The sequence below is a fragment of the Sinocyclocheilus rhinocerous genome, unplaced genomic scaffold, assembly GCF_001515625.1.
Source record: "Sinocyclocheilus rhinocerous isolate Xijiao unplaced genomic scaffold, SAMN03320098_v1.1 scaffold1467, whole genome shotgun sequence".
Classification (NCBI taxonomy): domain Eukaryota; kingdom Metazoa; phylum Chordata; class Actinopteri; order Cypriniformes; family Cyprinidae; genus Sinocyclocheilus; species Sinocyclocheilus rhinocerous.
The window spans coordinates 246,074-265,072 of NW_015647960.1; the positions used below are offsets into that span (position 1 = coordinate 246,074).

The 18,999-nt window shown below is 34.9% G+C and overlaps 1 protein-coding gene across 1 annotated transcript in view; it reads left to right on the forward strand.

Annotated features, from left to right (window-relative positions):
* Nucleotides 1–18,999, forward strand: part of LOC107709482 (ADAMTS-like protein 3) — a 200,839-nt gene that overhangs the window by 158,627 nt on the left and 23,213 nt on the right. Inside the window, exons 13-23 of the mRNA XM_016513974.1 lie at nucleotides 1,311–1,515; nucleotides 4,220–4,367; nucleotides 7,561–7,588; nucleotides 7,701–7,990; nucleotides 8,243–8,372; nucleotides 9,184–9,191; nucleotides 9,297–9,426; nucleotides 11,971–12,175; nucleotides 14,027–14,209; nucleotides 16,070–16,223; nucleotides 17,034–18,060. Of these exons, the coding sequence (XP_016369460.1) occupies nucleotides 1,311–1,515; nucleotides 4,220–4,367; nucleotides 7,561–7,588; nucleotides 7,701–7,990; nucleotides 8,243–8,372; nucleotides 9,184–9,191; nucleotides 9,297–9,426; nucleotides 11,971–12,175; nucleotides 14,027–14,209; nucleotides 16,070–16,223; nucleotides 17,034–18,060 (2,508 nt within the window). The remainder of the gene's footprint in view (nucleotides 1–1,310; nucleotides 1,516–4,219; nucleotides 4,368–7,560; nucleotides 7,589–7,700; nucleotides 7,991–8,242; nucleotides 8,373–9,183; nucleotides 9,192–9,296; nucleotides 9,427–11,970; nucleotides 12,176–14,026; nucleotides 14,210–16,069; nucleotides 16,224–17,033; nucleotides 18,061–18,999) is intronic.

Genomic DNA, 18,999 nt, shown 5'->3' on the forward strand with positions numbered 1-18,999 from the left:
TATATATAAAAGCAATACTTTGAATACATTGGTAGATGCATTATCGTTAAAGGTTTGGGGTCAGTAAGACTTTATACTTTAATAAATTAATACTTTAACACTTTCATTAATCATAGAGACATTAAATAGATCAAAAGTGACAGTTAAGCAGATTATTTTGGTATCACTGAGATACTATTTTTAGTTTTTATTAATATTTTGAATTTATGCTTTTGTTTCAGTGTTTTTATTTTTATATTTTCTGCTTTCATTTTAATATTAGGTAAAGTTTTAGTAGTTTTGTTTTGTTTTTTTTTGTCATTTTTCTTAGTTTTTGTTGTTTAAAATATGTCTAAGATAAAGTAAATAAAAACTAAATAAATAAGAAATGCCTTGGCAACTAGCATAATTACTGTATATTATATTATATATCAGTTAAAGTTTATTTTATTAAGTGTTTATTAAGTAAGAAAAAACAAAGTTTTACAAAGTTTGCATTAAGTAGTAATGTAGTAAGACTTCAGCCAAATTCAGTATGCACCTTATTAATGATGCATACTCTGTACAGGCAAGCAGATGAACCCAGAATATAAGCGCAGAGTTTAATATTAAATGTTTTCCCCATAGAACACCATTATAAAGAAAACACTTAAACCATTTAGCACATTGCGTTCATATTCTGGGCTCATTTGCTTGCCTGTATAAAGCACTGAATGCAAATTCTGTGTACTGAATTTGATCTTTTAATATCACTGTGATATGTTAAAGGCACTTTAAGTGTTTTCACATTAAATGTTTTAGAATGTCCCGCTGTTTTTAGTGATTGAAATATTGCGGCAGGTGCTTTATATGGATTGCTAATGGCCAAAACTTGCATTTTGTTCACATACCTTTGTTTTTATTCTTTTGAGAGGTGATCTAAATATTTTTGGATTGGAATAGATAGAAAATTGACGGGCTTGTGCTGCAGTTCTATGGAGGTTTTTGCCCGCCAGGTCTTCGAGCCAGTCACGTGACTGAAAACTATGAATAAGAAGAAATGTTTCTTGAGCATCAAATCAGCATATTAGAATGATTTCTGAAGGATCGTGTGACACTGAAGACTGTAATGATGCTGCAAATTCAGCTTTGCATCACAGGAATAAATTACATTTTACAATATATTCACATAGAAACCAGTTATTTTAAATTGCAATAATATTTCACAATTTGACTGTTTTTACTGTATTTGTGATCGCCTTGTTGACACCTTCACATTATTACATTACAACATATTTCATAACAAAGTTACTACTTATCTACTAAATATGAAGTGTGTAATATTGGTGCAGGTGGGAGCAGAACCCGTGGACGTCGTGTTCGGTGTCGTGTGGAGGTGGTTCTCAGGAGAGAAGCGTGGGGTGTGTCGAGGAGGACGTCCACGGGCAGATCGTGCAGGTCGAGGAGTGGAAGTGCACACACTCTCCTCGACCAATCAGCAAACAGAACTGCAACACCTTTGAGTGTCCGCAGTGGATGGCCATGGAGTGGTCTCAGGTGAGTGACCTTTACTGACCTCTTCTTCCATTTCTGATGACCATTGACCATCTATAGCTCTGTTCTACAACCTAGTAAGCTCAAAAATACCGATTACTGAAAAAATAATGACACCATAATGAGTAGTCTGTCTTTATGACTATATTTATTTGATGTTTATGTTTATTTTGATTTATATATATATATATATATATATATATATATATGAGCTGCACAACTGTTTTCAACTGATAATAAACAGTAAAGCAGATTATTTTGGTATCATTGAGAGTAGGGCTGCACGATATTGGAAAAAACTCACATTGCGATATTTTATTTTTCTGCAATATATTTTGCGATATGAAAAAAAAACACCACATGACTTGAATAGTTTATTTGGGGGAAAAAAATAATCAGTGATTGGGGTGATTTTGTAGGCGAGTAAATCAGCATAGCAAATAAACAAATTACAAGCATAGATAAATAACAGAACAACGATACAAATGAAATAAGCAGTGCTTTATATTTTTCAGGTAAGCCTAACATTATTCAGGCACAGAAATTGAATAATCAAATGTAAAATAACACTGCATAGTCTTCACTGTATAAATTAAATCTAATAAATCTGTGTTAAAGCTACAAAAGTGATTTTTCTTTGTTTTGTTGTTTGATTAACATTCATAACACAGAAAGCCTCAGGAACATTAAACTGCTGTAAACCAATATACTGTTACACATCCATTTTCTTTCTCAATTGTTTCCCTTCACCTAAGCCATAAGCATCTGACTGTGTTTACAAGGATACTAGCAGAGCACAGTATTTCAGGCACAAATAGACGCAGAAGTGAACAGAAATTAGTGTTCACGTGCATCTGCGTGGTTCTCACTGTGTCTACACCGGACGCGAGCGGCGCGACAAAATACAATGAACCCATGCTGTCTGTCTACACTGGATGCGGCGCGGCACACAAATCCCCGACAGACAGTAAACTGATGCCACGTTTTCTTTATGACGTACTGACACAAAGTTCAAATGATATGCAACGGTCGCTTTGTCGCGTCCAGTGTAGACAGATCAGAATATCAACTTGCATAATAATTATGCGTGCACTGTATTTTCCCTCTTCTGCTGTCGAGGTAATGCAAGGAATGTTGTGATTGGTTGTCAAGGCATAGAGATGTAATCCCATACTCGGGAGCTTGTGTTTTCGTGGCGTCTGCCGTTGCTAAGCAACCGTGACCTGCGCTCTCCACGACGATGCGGAAGTTTCAACAGGATAAATGGATTTCCAGCACTGAAAATCGCGTGCAGAAGCTCTGCTACTAAATGTATTTAAAATGGGTATCTCTGTACAGCTGTCGCGTCCGGTGTAGACACCGTGTCTGTGTGTGAGCAAAGAAAACAATCAGTATAAATATAACGATCAGTAGCCTATACTAAACAAGCGGAACTAAGCGGATGCGCACATCGCGATATCGATGCTGAAACGATATATCGTGCAGCCCTAATTGAGAGGCTATTTTTCGTTTTTATTAATATTTTGAATTGGTTTTTATTTTTATATTTTCTGTTTTCTTTTAATTTTAGTTAAATTTTTAGTAATTTTGTTGTGTGTGTTTGTCATTTTTAATCAGAAATATTTCTTGAGCACCAAATCAGTGTATTAGAATGATTTCTGAATATTAGATATTATCTAATAAAAATAGCTAATATCAAATATATAATATAATAGATATTATATAATATTAGAATTAAAATATATGAAATTATATGATTTCTGAAGGATCATGTGACACTGATGACTGGAGTAATGATGCTGAAAATTCAGCTTTGATCACAGCAATAAATTACATTTTACAATATATTTAAAACGCAAACAGTTATTTTAAATTGTAATAATATTTCACAATACTGTTTTTCCTGTGTTTTTGATCAAATAAATGCAGCCATGCTGAGCAAAAGTGCCTTCGTAGCCTATACTAAACAAGCGGAACTAAGCGGATGCGCACATCGCGATATCGATGCTGAAACGATATATCGTGCAGCCCTAATTGAGAGGCTATTTTTCGTTTTTATTAATATTTTGAATTGGTTTTTATTTTTATATTTTCTGTTTTCTTTTAATTTTAGTTAAATTTTTAGTAATTTTGTTGTGTGTGTTTGTCATTTTTAATCAGAAATATTTCTTGAGCACCAAATCAGTGTATTAGAATGATTTCTGAATATTAGATATTATCTAATAAAAATAGCTAATATCAAATATATAATATAATAGATATTATATAATATTAGAATTAAAATATATGAAATTATATGATTTCTGAAGGATCATGTGACACTGATGACTGGAGGGAGTAATGAGAAAATTCAGCTTTGATCACAGCAATAAATTACATTTTACAATATATTTAAAACGCAAACAGTTATTTTAAATTGTAATAATATTTCACAATACTGTTTTTCCTGTGTTTTTGATCAAATAAATGCAGCCATGCTGAGCAAAAGAGTCTTCTTTCAAAATCATAAAAAATTAATAAATCAATAAATCTTACAGACCCCAAACTTTTATTTTCACATATTTTCACTTTACTCTTGGCATACATAGGCAAATTTCAATTAAATTGTAATTTGTATAGTGCTTTCACAGCACATATTGAATGTAATATGATCACATATCAGCACGTCTGGACTGCTCCATGTATTTGTTTGTGTTTTTGTATCCAGTGCACGGTCACCTGCGGCCCAGGCTTGCGGTACAGAGTCGTGTTGTGTGTGGATCACAGTGGGCAACATACTGGCGGCTGCAATCCCCACCTCAAACCCCATATCAAAGAGGACTGCCTGGTCCCCATCGCCTGCCACAAACCTCGAGGTACAGACAACAATAAAGTGATCTTTTAAAAAGATCCACATTCGAGTGCGCTACTTTACTCCCTACTGCCTACATAGTCAGCTGCCTTGAAAGTCAGCATCTTCACTGAAATAGAACCTTATGCAGTATGTGGATTTGAAACATTCTACATAGGCAGGGACTGCACATGTGAAATGATTTAATTCCATCTAATTTTGATGTTAGCATATTGCTAAGCTAACTACATGATGCTCTAATACAGCGGTTTTCAACTGTTCAGACTCAAAGGCCCCTCAAGGTCAAAGACAATATTTGAAGGCCCCTAAAAATATTTCTAATACTTTTGCTGTAATGACAAAACTGCTCATTTTCAAACTTTTTTTTATTTAAAGAAACTAGGAGTGGCCATTTAAATGGTTATTTAAATATTTTAATATTTATATAAATATTGTCAATTATTTATAATAATGATATTTAATTAAAATGATGAAATAAAACAATAATAAATAATTCAAATAATTCCAAAAGTGAATGTTCTTCATGGTTTAAACTTTTTATTATCCATAAATTTACACATCTTTTCTAGTCATTTGTGATTACAGTGTTTTTTTTTATATTATTATTTTCCCTCATAAATAGCCATTTTTATCTGATAACAGCTTGACAGAGTTAGAAAATTTATATTTCATTTAAATAAATAAATAAACAAATATTTTAATTTTAATTTTAATTTTAATTTTTATTTTCCCTCATAAATCGCCATTTTTATCTGATAACAGCTTGACAGAGTTAGAAAATGTATATTTCATTTAAATAAATAAATAAACAAATATTTTATTTAATTTTAATTTTAATTTTAATTTTAATTTATGCCTTTCATGACCAGGTCTAGAATTCACACATTTAAGAATCACGTATATATCCAGATTTTTCAAAGACTCTAAAAATCCTTGGTTCTTAAATAAAAATGATAGTTGTTGAGGGAACAAATTAAAAGATGAAATATGATATGAAATATTTCTCGAACATTTTTCATAGACCTTGTCGCAATGCGTTCTCGGAGAGTCTTGGTGAATTGTACATTCAGTGCTGCCTTCTTTCTCTCATAAGTTCCTTAGTTTTTTTGTCGAATCAAACGATGTAATACTGTGATTCATCGTAGCTGCTTAGTTTCATTCAAGGCTTTGAACTCTTTATGGAAGAATTTTCTTAAAATGCCTTCATAGAAAATAAATTGGAAATAAATCTGGAGCCAAGGCCGCTGATAAAGTGAGCAGTCACTGTTTAGCTCCATTCATCTACTAATAAAAACTAACGTTAAATCGTTGATATGATTGAAATGCTGTCAGAACTTATTTGTTTCAGGGAAGCATTTAAAGTCTCTCTTCCAAAACCTAGTAATAAAATTATGCTGCCCTTTAAAGAACCCCATTTTGCAGCATTGCATGTATCTATCACAGAGAATATAATGAGAATGTGCAGTGCAAAAAAATCCATCCGTGATAGTGAACTGCAGGAAAGAAACGTTTTTCATTTATGTAATTTGTATTTGAATGAGGTACAGAATTGCTGACTGCATAGAGTCTTCCATCTCAGTGAAGGATGTTACCTATGTAGGCAGCAGGGAAGCTCACTAGCCAAAGAGGTCTCCATTAGGGAGCAGTCAGTGCCTACAGCTGTCAGACAGGAGAGAGGAGTGTTTGCCGCAGACAGACGCTCATGAAAATAATGTGTGATCTGAATATGAAATGCTCCAGAAGTGCAGACTGACACCGTGAGCTCATCGAGAGTCAGTCACGGTGCGTTTTAGAGCGGTTTCTTGCTGTGGAGTTAATTAATACCTGAGACTTCTCCCTGTATGTTACTTTATTTTCCTGTCAGATCCCTGTTCCTTCTGACAGTGTCTTTCCCGGAGGAGAAAACATGAGAATGAAATCTCTTTTGAGATCTCATTATGATCTCTGTTGTTTTTCCTAGCCACCAGTGAAATAAAGTCAAATTAAAGTAAAATTAGTGAATCAATAACTACAATTTACTTTTCATATCAGAAATTAATTAAACAAGTGGTTGAAAATGAATAAAATGTTTTCCTAACACTATAGCTCTGTACTCCTGACAACATTTGTTCTATTCTATTCTATTCCATCCAATCCAAAGCTATTTTTGGAGAAACATCTAAGTTGAAGCATGACTGAGAACTCTTTTAAAAAGAGCAACCTCGGTTCAATAACATTTTTTCATCTGGGTCTCTCCGTGTGACCGTGTCTTTTCTCACTTAAATATGTTACGTCTTTTTGGCAAGACAAACTTGTCATGAAGTCTTGTGTAATTAGTTCAAGCGATTTGACTGAGTACATGTATAAATTGCACTTTTTTTCATGCCAAGTCATGCCAAACACAGTCCCGTCTGCTCATGAATCAAACGTCCTTATTCGAGACAGAAGACATGCGAGGCACATAACAGGAGGTGTTTGTCATCTAGACGTCTAACACTTTCCTCCTCACACGTGTTTTACATTTACAAGCTTTGCTTAAATCCTCCAAATTTTCATTGAAGGAATGCTTCACCCAAAAATGAAAATTCTGTCATCATTGAATCACCATAATGTCGTTTCAAACCCAAAGAGCAGCTTGAAGATCCCTTATAATTCTCCTTTTGTGTTCCACTGAATAAATGCACAGGTTTGAAATGAAATGTGACCCTGGACCACAAAACCGGTCTTAAGTCGCTGGGGTATATTTGTAGCAATACTTTTATTCAGCAAGAATGCATTAAATTGATCTAAAGTGACAGTAAAGACATGGCTTCTGCAAAAATATTAAGCAGCTCATATGTTTTCAACATTAATAATAATAATAATAAATGTTCTTGAGTAGCATATAAGCATATTAGAATGATTTCTGAAGGATCATGTGACACTGAAGACTGGAGTAATGCTGAAAATGAACAGGAATAAATTAAATTATAAAATATATTCAGATAGAAAACAGTTATTTGAAACTGCGATAATATTTCATAATATGACTTTTTACAGTATTTTTGATTACATAAATATAGCTAATGTGCTGAGAATAAGAGACATTTCAAAAACATAAAAAAATCTCTCCAACCCCAAACTTTTGAACAGTAGTGTATTCCTTTAAATGTAATATCAGCCAAAATTCAAGAAACCGTAATCAGAAACATCTGCAATCATGTCATGTCTGTGTGCAGTTAGTGAGGACAACGCAATAGCAAAGCAGTATTTTTTTATTTTTTTGGATCTCTTCACATTTGTTCTTGCAAACTGGTTGTGAAAGTGGCATATTTTTAAAACATGCTCAGATTCATCACTTATTTCTGTGTGTGTTCAGGTTCATCCCAGGTCTGTGGTCGGCCTGCAGTGTGTCTTGTGGTCTGGGCGTTCAAAGGCGTCAGGTGAAATGCAAAGTGCTGCTGTCTTTCACTCAAGCCGAAGTCGAATTACCTGATGAAGAGTGTGACGAGGACAAGCCTCCCCTACAAAGGACCTGTGATTCAGGCCCCTGTTTACCATCTCCAGACTCGTCCTGGAGGCCCCTGAGCGCCCAGGAGATCCCTGATCAGCACGGCTATGTTTGGGAATACATGGGCTTCACTCCCTGCTCAGCTTCATGTGCTGTTGGTGAGCCTCCATGAAACCCATTAGAGAAAACAACCACTCTAATACGTTTACTGCCCAAATAGCTTTTATCAACAGTTTTCTACAGCAAAAGGACTGATTTAGATTTTTACATGTACAGCTTTCCAGATTAAATGAAATTGGCATGAAATCTAAAATTGCTAAGAGAGCTGATAGTGATCAGCCTGGGCTACAAAATACATATTGAAATGCTCCTCTGCCAAAAACCTTGTTCCTCACAGTGTTGTTTTTCAGGCAAACAGATGGCTGTTGTCAGGTGTGTGAGCACCTTGAAAAAGGAAATTGCTGATGACACACTCTGCAACGGCTCCAAAGCGCCACTGACCTTGCTTCGCATCTGTAACCCTCAGCCGTGTCCTCCAAGGTACGGTCCAATCTGGAATAAATATTTAAAAATGTATTTGAAAAAAATATTTTAATTCAAATGAAAAGATTGAGCGAATTCAACATAATGCGAATAAGTTAACACTCACACTCGTGCACATCCAGTCACTACCTTTCATCGCCCCGAAAAAACGCAAGCCTGTTTTCTCAATCACATGAGGTGTTCTGACATCATAATATTCCCTGAATGACACCCCTACATTAGTCCAAACATGACATGTTTGGGGCTTATGTGGAATTACAGATCTCATAAACTTTAATCTCTTAAGCCTGGAAAGCGTTTAGACAGTGGGCGGCTTGAGGTGTGCATTGACACCCACTCTGGGCGAGCGCATTTCCACAATACTTAAATACTTTTACAGATCACTAGTGTTTCATGTGTGTTTTAGTTGCATTTAATGACATGACAGGAATAAATGTACACAAGTTCTGAAAAGCATGTTGTGCTTTTATTCCTGAATCCAATTATGCACAGATCACGCAAGCTACGAATTTCAGCAATATTTTCCAAAAGGGTAATCTCGGCAGAAATATGGAAAAATCATTCTGTGGTTCATTAGGAGACTTTGCCACATTTTTTTTATGACCACGTTTATTCTAAGTGCGGTTGACTCCTAAATATCAAAGTCTTTTGGTCCATGTTAATGCTATATTTATCAATATAACCTGGTATTACTGTAAAACGATTTTGTTTTCATTGTTATTATAGTACTTGGGTTTATTTTTATTAGAAAGGATTAGAGCCAGTGTTTCAAGTTTAACAGTCTTCACTTTTCACTTTTCCCACACAGCAATATGGGTAGATAGAAATAGTGAAACATATATATTTGTATAACTTTATCTAAAATTCTATATAAAAAGCTCCTCTGCCAAAAACCTTGTTCCTCACAGTGTTGTTTTTCAGGCAAACAGATGGCTGTTGTCAGGTGTGTGAGCACCTTGAAAAAGGAAATTGCTGATGACACACTCTGCAACGGCTCCAAAGCGCCACTGGCCTTGCTTCGCATCTGTAACCCTCAGCCGTGTCCTCCAAGGTACGGTCCAAAGGACACTGCAAGAAATCACTATAGAAAAATGTATTTGTTGCTTAAACAAATTGCTCTATTTCAGGATAGCTATAAGCTAATTGTTTTTATAAGCTAATTGAAAGTGCTGTGGTGTGTGCCATAATATTTTTTTGCCAGGATCTTTTATTCGTGCATAAATTCAGTTATCAATTTTTAGTATGTATGTTTGTGTGTGTGTGTGTGTGTGTGTGTGTGTGCGTGTGTATATATATATACACACACACACACACACACACACACTGTGTATATGTATATAGCATTTACTTGAACTTTTGTAACATTATAAATGTCTTTACTGTCACTTTTGATTAATTTAATGCATCCTTAAAAGTATTCAATTCTTAAAAAAAGAAAAACAATCTTTCTGACCCCAAAGGTTTGGATGGTAAAAAGAGTGAACTAAATGATGAGCGAATAAACAATGTTTTTTAAATAATCATTATAATGATGAAAAGAAAAATAATATTCCTTCATCGTCTTTGTTGAGTCACTAGTTCCACATGTGTTGCTTGAATAGTTTGCCAAAAAAAAATTACATTCTGTCATTATTTATTTATCATTGCAAACCTGTATGCTCTTATTTTTTCCTTGGAAGACAAAATAAGACATTTTCAAGGTTTTGTTTGAATATAAGGACAATTCATAGTGACAACGAAAGTGAAGCTCTAAAAAGCACACAAAACGTTTTGTTTTTAATGTCATACAATCACTTTGCGTGAAGAACAGCCTGAAATAAAGACTTTATTTTACTGATAATCAAATAAATTCTGTAATTAATTGGTAAGGTGCTGTAATCAGAAATTAGCGTGTGATATTGTGATCTCTAGATGTTGCTCAATTAAATCTAGGGCAGTTTTTCACCTGCTGATTGTCCGTCTATTGCAAGACTGACAAGTGTAAGTCTGTTCATTTAAAAAAAAATGTAATAGCACAACCCTATTTAACCTGAAATATGAACAATAATAATACTAATAGTGATGCTTGCTTTAGCAAATGCCACTGATTAATTCTTCCAACACCAAATGTGTTTGTCATGGAAAGATATTGCGTGCAAAAGCAAGGAAGGAAAAAACGACATAATGATTCATCCAGCTCCTTAACAAGGAGCTAAAATTGAACCACTGGCCTAGATTATGTTCAAAGACCAAACTCAGATTTAATCTTAGCAGGCTGTCAGGCCGCTCTGAAAATAAGGACATGTGATGAAAATAATGTGATTTCCTGTTAACTGACCATTTGCCAACAAAAGCAGGACAGCTGGCTTTTTAGTGCAGTGCATTATGGAATAAATGATTTTACTGGAGCTGATATCTTTCATGTGGCTTTTTCTGCACTGTGGCTCAGAATATTACAATGGTTCATATTCTTATGGGCAAAAGCTTGATTGTTATCTCAGATTATATGGGCAGGATTGTTTGAATTCGAAATGCCTGGTGTTTAAGTCATGTGATCACCTTCATATGGATCTTTCCGATCATGATTGTCATGGAATGCCAGGGATCATAAAGTTCAAAGACCATGGCAATGTCACTTTATGTTTTGCATTGCTATACAATATACATGCAATAATATCCTGCTAAATCATAAACATACAGATTACTGTGGTAAGGAATATTGTTGGCATTTTGTGTTATAAATGATTTACTTTCTTATTTCACCTTCCTGGTCTTATTGCGCATGACTTCTCAGTGTTTGTTGTTCAAAAGAAAATATTTGTCTTTATAATCTATTATTTTTATATTATTATAATTGATCAAATACATCAAGTATTGACTTGCCCTGCATCTGAAACAACTTTACTTTTCGGCTGACGTCACCTAGACTGCTGTTAATGTTAACCAAAAGTAAAGCGATATAAAAAAAAATTTTTCTTTAATTGAAATAAAGCTGGCATAAAATCAAATATAAATATAAAATATATATATAAACTTAATTAGAAATGTTTTCTAGGCAACTAACTGAAATAAAATAAGTTCTAAATAAAATAAGTACTAAAATTTCTAAATTAAGGCTAAATAAAAATATTTAAAAATGACAAAAGCATATAACAAAAAAATAAACACAAATTAAAATTTAATTAAATATTTAAATTAAATTAAAAACTGAGACAAAAAACTAAATGTTATTAAATTAAATCTGGAAATATAAAAAATTAAATGGTAAATTAATAAATACTATAAATTTAAATACTCTCTCTCTCTCTCTCTCTCTCTCTCTCTCTCTATATATATATATATATATATATATATACACTGATCAGTGATCAACCACTTGCCAAATAGCTATTTTGAGGGTGTTATAAGTAAATAGAGCTGGACCTCCTCAATCCACTCCAAGCTTACATTTAGTTCTGAATTCATTGTGTTGTAAAACATCCACTTTTCATGATCCAATCAATTCCCAATCGAAAAAAAAAAAAAATCTTCTATGCACTGAATATCCTGTATGTCACGTGAATTTAAAATGGGTTGTTTATGCATGGAGTGTGTAAGAGCTGTGTGTTTTCTTCAGATGGGAGGTGAGCATGTGGAACCCGTGTTCTGTGTCGTGTGGCGTGGGGCTGCAGACGCGCAGCGTGTCCTGCGTGAGGTCTGTGGCAGGAAACCGCACTGAATCTGTGTCCAGCAAAGAGTGTGTGGAGAGAAGACCTCCAGAACTGCAGGCCTGCAGCCAGGTGGCGTGTCCACCGGCCTGGGACGCTGAGGAGTGGCAGCAGGTTAGTGAGCCCCGTGATTTCAGAGAAAAAGGACAAAAGTCAAAATATAAATGAAGAAGAATAGAATAGATCTTTATTGTCATTGCTTAAAGGAACAATGACAAATCCTTTAGCAGCTCTTCAATAGCAGAATCACAGTAAACATTGTACACATTGTATATAAATAATAAGGACAATTGTGAAAGGAGAAACACAATGTAACTGAAAATTGGTAAATATATACAAACAAATCCACAGTATAAACAGACAAGACATGTATACAAAATGACAAAGACATTCATATAGAATGAAGATAAGATATAAATACAGAGATAAACAAGTGGTAGTACACAGTGTGGTAGTACAGAGTAAAGTAATAGTGCAGTGTAGAATATAGTGTGGGGGAGTTATTGCACTTTTTTTTTTTTTGAGGTATAGGGGTTTATTGCAGATTATGCATTTAAGCATTTAACTGCCTATAGGGGAAGAAGCTATTTTTTAGTCTGTTTGCTTTGGATTTTGGATTTGAAATAATTGCAACTCCTTGTAAAAACTATAAGCTGGTGCGTAAGAATAAATGGAAGCAAATAGTCTAATAAAAACAGATAAATCCCTCACAATGCTATAGCTTGCAATATTTTAATGCAGTGTTTCAATGTGAAGTTCATCTGGTTTGAAAAACAACTGACAAAAAATTAGTGCTGCATGATATTGCAAAAACTGACCTTGCGGTATTTTGTTTTCCTGCTATATACAGGTGCATCTCAATAAATTAGAATGTCGTGGAAAAGTTCATTTATTTCAGTAATTCAACTCAAATTGTGAAACTCGTGTATTAAATAAATTCAATGCACACAGACTGAAGTAGTTTAAGTCTTTGGTTCTTTTAATTGTGATGATTTTGGCTCACATTTAACAAAAACCCACCAACTCACTATCTCAACAAATTAGAATACTCCATAAGACCAATAAAAAAAAACATTTTTAATGAATTGTTGGCCTTCTGGAAAGTATGTTAATTTACTGTACATGTACTCAATACTTGGTAGGGGCTCATTTTGCTTTAATTACTGCCTCAATTCAGCGTGGCATGGAGGTGATCAAAATACAGGAATTTTCACCAGATGACTTGAATAGCTATATTTGGAAAGACTGAATTAATAATTTTGTTGGGGAGAGGGGAGCATATAATAATAATAATAATAATATTTAAAAGCTTAAAATGTAATTCTTTTCTGAAGTTTTTATTTATTTATTTGTTTGTTTATTTATTTATTTATTTGCATTTGTATAAATAATATATTGGGATAATACTGTAAAAATTTATTCTGTAAAATGTAAAAAAAATCTCTCTCTGAAAACGATAAAACATATACAGTATTTATTTAATTAAATCACAGCATGTGCAATTTGACAATCGTACTAAGCCATATTGCAATATCGATTTTATTTACAGTATATCGTGCAGCCCTACTTAAAATATGATTTGCAAGCTACAGTATAGCAGTGTGCAGGATTCATCTACTTTTTTAAAGTAAAAATGACAAAGAAATCTTTTTAATATCTCAATGGTTTCTCCTAGGCAAATGTAGACTTTTGCATAGATTTGCTTATATTATAAAAACAGCAGGTGCCAGAGATTCACATAAACACTCAGAAGGACATGCTATTCTCTTTGAGCATGTTTTGTTATGGAACATGTGAAATCATTTTTATAGCTGATCTTGAATCTTCACGTAGCTTTTAATGACTTGGGTAAACAACATCTGCACATCGAGTGGTGTGTGGTTGTATTTGCTCACATGCTGTGCTCTCTCTGGCTGTGGCATATGTGGAAAGGATTGATGTTGGTTTGTTTGGTCTCTGGGTCAGTGCTCTCATTCGTGTGGCAGAGGAACTCAGTGGCGTAAGGTTTACTGTAAACAGAGACTGGCTACTGGAAGTTACCGCAGGTTGAGTGACGAGGAGTGTGCTGGAACCAAACCCGACGGCCACAGGATTTGCAACAACCCTGACTGTCTGCTGCCTCGTCTGGAAGGAGGAGAGTGGTCAAAGGTGTGTGTGTGTGTGTGTGTGTTTCTAACCAAGCTAAACTTTGGAAATATATTTCCTATAAAAGTTACCAAAACCTATTTGGGGACATACTCGAAGAGACAAATACTTCATAAATAATATTCTTGCACAGTGAGTTAAGGCTGGAATACACTACACAAATTTGGCCCAGATTTTAGCACCGATTTACAGTCTGGAGAAGTTGACGCTAGTTGCTGAAAGTCAGAGCCAGTCTGCAGATTTGAGTTGACAGATTTCATGGAAAGTCGCGTAGTGTTTGATGGTCACAGACTCTGATTTTTTAGCCTCAGACTATGATTCCATCCAGTTGGAGGATATCAAACATTTTCTGAGCCAATTTTAGAACACGTATTAGTCATTTATTGTATGATGCCCAGTTTTTTCACTGTAACTGATTACAAAGATGGCTAGTGTATGATGCCTAGTGTTTTAAAATCTATTCAGATTTTAAAAGTCATGTTGTGTATTCCAGCCTTTAGTTTGCAGTGATTACACGACCATTCGAAGGTTTGGGGTCAGTCAGTATGTATGTAGGTATGTATTTATGTATGCATTTATTTATTTGGTACAATTTGGTAGCATTTTAATTATTTATATGTATTATTTCAATTATATGTGACCCTGGAGCACAAAACCAGTCTTAAGTCGCTGGGGTATATTTGTAGCAACAGCCAAAAATACATTGTATGGGTCAAAATTATAGATTTTTTTATCTTTTATGCCAAAAATCATTAGGATATTAAGTAAAGATCATGTTCCATGAAGATATTTTGTAAATTTCCTACCATAAATATATTAAAACTTAATTTTTGATCAGTAATATGCATTGCTAAGAACTTAATTTGGACAAATTTAAAGGCGATTTTCTCAGTATTTTGATTTTTTTGCACCCTCAGATTCCAGATTTTCAAATAGTTGTATCTCGGCCAAATATTGTTATATCCTAACAAACAAAAAAAGCTTATTTATTCAGCTTTCACATGATGTATAAATCTAAATTTTGAAAAATTGACACTTAAGACTGGTTTTGTGGTCCAGGGTCACATATCATTCAAAAGTTTGTTTTAAAGAAATGAATACTGTTGAGCAAGGATGCATTAAATTGATCAAAGTAAAGTAAAAGTATTTATAAGGTTACAAAAGATTTCTGTTTAAAATAAAATGCCGTTTTTTTAAAACATTCTCAAAAAAAAAAAAAAAGCATCACGATTTTCACAATAATGATGATGGTGAAAATTCAGCTTTGCCATCACAGGAATAAGTTACATTTTAAAATATATTCAAATAGAAAATAATTATTTTAAATTGCAATAATATTTCACAATATTAAGGTTTTTATTTTTTCTTCCTTTTTTTTCAACTCAAATAAATCCATCTTTGGTGAGCATAAGAGACTTATTTCAAAAACAAAAATGTAGATAGAAAGGTAAATTTATTTCTAAAGTGAATGTTGTTCCAACCCCAGATTATTATTATTTTATTTCTTGCAAGAAACACAAAAGTAGGTATCCAAAAAGGGCAATTTTGCAGATGTTAAGGCATGTTAAATCACTTTCAGAAGGATTTCCTCCAGCTGATGAATGCTAAATACATTCACAGCCAGTCAGAATTCATCCTGCTTTAAAGAGGTTGAGCATTTAAAGCAGACGACAAAACTGCAGCACGTGCTTACTGCTTATAATAAACAGAATGTTGTCGGTGTGGACACTAATATAGTTATCTTTATAGTTATTGATCTTGGTGTGAATGGACCATTAAGCCAGGACAAACTTTCCATTTTGTGTGAACTATTCCTTTAATTGAGTTTATTTAATGTATGTATTTGTCCATATGTGTTTGTAGTGTTCTGTGACGTGTGGAAAAGGCGTTCAGCGGAGGGAACCCGTGTGTAGGAGACAGACGGCCTCCGGTCAGCTGGTCACTCTGGACAGGTCGGCCTGCAGTGACCTCCCCCTCCCTCCTCTGATCAGGAGCTGCCGTATGAGCCCATGCAGCAGTAAGATACTCTACACTTGTTTAGCTGTGTGTCTTTCCATTTCCCAACCCTCTTTACATGCAGTTTGCCACATCAGTTCACACCTGATTATGTCAATGTGAAGCATTCAATTTATTGCACATTTCATGTCATTTATAGTTGTAATTTAATTTAGAACTGACCTCTATTTGATCTTGCTCTCACTGTGGTCTCCATACATTCTGATAGCAGCACAAGGGAAATTTCATAAAAAGATTTTGGGACCCCCTGATGTTTGGAGCCGTAGTAACAGCACAATCCTACTTGGGTTTCATCTCAAATTTCTCAAATAAAACGCAGGGTTCTGTAGGTATCACTTAGCATGTTGTTATTATTCTCATGATACCCATGAACCAATGAACTCTCTGTGGTCATATATGTGAACATATTATGAGCATGTGAACTGCTTTGAGATGCATTCAGATTATAGCTTAACGCTGTGGTGCAGAAAGATCGGCCTTGATAGTGTTTCTTTAAGATTAGCTTTAGGTTCAGAATTGGGTTTATCGGTTTGAATATCTTGATAAGGTCCTGTGGAATGAAGGGACGCCCCATAGCAGATCAGTCTGCAAGCGGAGAACGTATATTCACATTGTGCCCTCATGGTTTTTGTTCTTTCACCTAAACTTTCCAAAGCCCTTTTGTCCCGTGTGATTTGACTTCACTGGGCTCGAAATCAAGAGCGGAGATTATTTGGGGGTTTCTAGAGCATTCATAACCTCACGCGAAACTAAAGTAATTAGCCCTAACCGATGTTTGAACCGTTTAAACTTCTTCCATCTCTCTCCACAGAGCACAAGCACTCCAAAAAACGTTGCCCTCTGGTCATTGGCCTGAAACGCATCTACATCCAGACCAGACAAGAAAAACGCCTCAGTTTTACTATCGGAGGACGAGCCTACCTTCTTCCCAAGACCTCCATCGTTATCAAGTGTCCCGTTCGGCATTTCCCTAAAGCTCAGGTCCGCTGGGAGAAGGATGGGAGGGATCTGACCAGTTCCAAACGTCTGAGCGTCACCAAATCTGGCGCTTTGAGGATCTACAACCTGGAGGCTGAAGATATCGGACTGTACCGCTGCTGGGCCAACCAAGATTCAGACATTTTCATCCTGAAGCTGATCGGATACAATAATAGACTCCTGGAACATCCTGAAGGAAAGAGTTTGGGAAGAAGACACTTTCATCCGTATGTCAACAAAGAAGGAGGTTACGTTGGTTCAAAGTGCCATGAGGGGTTTCCACATGGAAAGAAGGCTCCAAAATCTCGCCCGGGATGGATGGAAAAAAACGAGTTCTACCGAGATAACGATGGCCAGCCTAAGGAGCTCTGGGATACTCTTGCTTTGGGGAACTATGCTTTGGCTTCAGCCGCCAGGAGCCACACAGGAGCCTTTGTCCTTGATCCTGCACAGTTCGAGGAGCTCGTGAAGAACATCAGTCAGCTGGCCGAGACCGGAGATGTGACGGATGAAATGGCGTTGCACCTGATTGGAAAACTTATGGAGGATTTGGCTGCTGCGGGGCAAGGGGCACCAACTGAGGAAAGCACTGCGATGGACAATCATTTAGATAAGACGCCAAACACTTCTGAACGTTCTGAGGGAAAGGTGGCAAAAAAAGGCAGTTGGGCGGTTATCGTTCGACAAAAGCATCACAGATCTGCCATGAGCTTCCAGAGGGATCTCCGGATCCATGTGGGCAGGACCGCTTACCTCACCAATGCTACCCACAGCCTCACGCTGATGTGTCCCGCTCAGGGATTGCCACCTCCAAACCTCTCTTGGAGCAAAGATGGAGCTCCGCTTCAGAACAGCGACAGGTAAAGACAATGATATGTAGTTGAGGAGGTTGGAGTGCCATTCAGTGTTGCAGTTTATCTCTCTTTTTCTTACTTTCTGCAATTTGTTCTTCTTATTTCTTCTTAAGCTACAGTTTGTGAACTAAACACCCAAAAGTTTTTGGTCATCAGCTTGTTTAAATCCATTTAAATGTTGTTCTTTTTTTATGGAGGACAAAATGATTGTTTATGAATAGGGATGCACATTATACTGTACCGACACTATATTGGTTTATATTTACAGTTATGTATTTAGCAGATGCTTTTAACCAAAGGGACTTACAATTTGTGAACTAAACACCCAAAAGTTTTTGGTCATCAGCTTGTTTAAATCCATTTAAATGTTGTTCTTTTTTATGGAGGACAAAATGATTGTTTATGAATAGGGATGCACATTATACTGTACCGATACTATATTGGTTTATATTTACAGTTATGTATTTAGCAGATGCTTTTAACCAAAGGGACTTACATTGGGAATTGAACCCATGACCCTTGACGCTAGCACTATGCTCTAGTGGAACGGAATCAGCCATTGTCGGTAAAAAAATTGTCATTTAATTGCCAATATTGAATATTTATCAATTACAACATAGTGTAAATTTATAAAATTAGCCATTTGTTGGTTTACAGGCATAACGCAAAAATAATTATTGGCTTATTAGTGTTATTTTAGTATTATTTGTACTATTATAGTATTAATTCATATTTTGAATTAGCTTTTATTTTTATATTTTTCATTTTATTTTAAGTTTTAGTGACTTTTTGTGCTTCTGTCATTTTTTTCAAAAGTTTTTTTTATATATTTAGCTTTTATTATTTAGTAATTTTAGTATAAACTTAAACTTATTTTATTTCAGTTAGTTGCCAAGACAACATTTCTGATTTTCATTTAATATGTATGTAAATATTTTCTTTTTT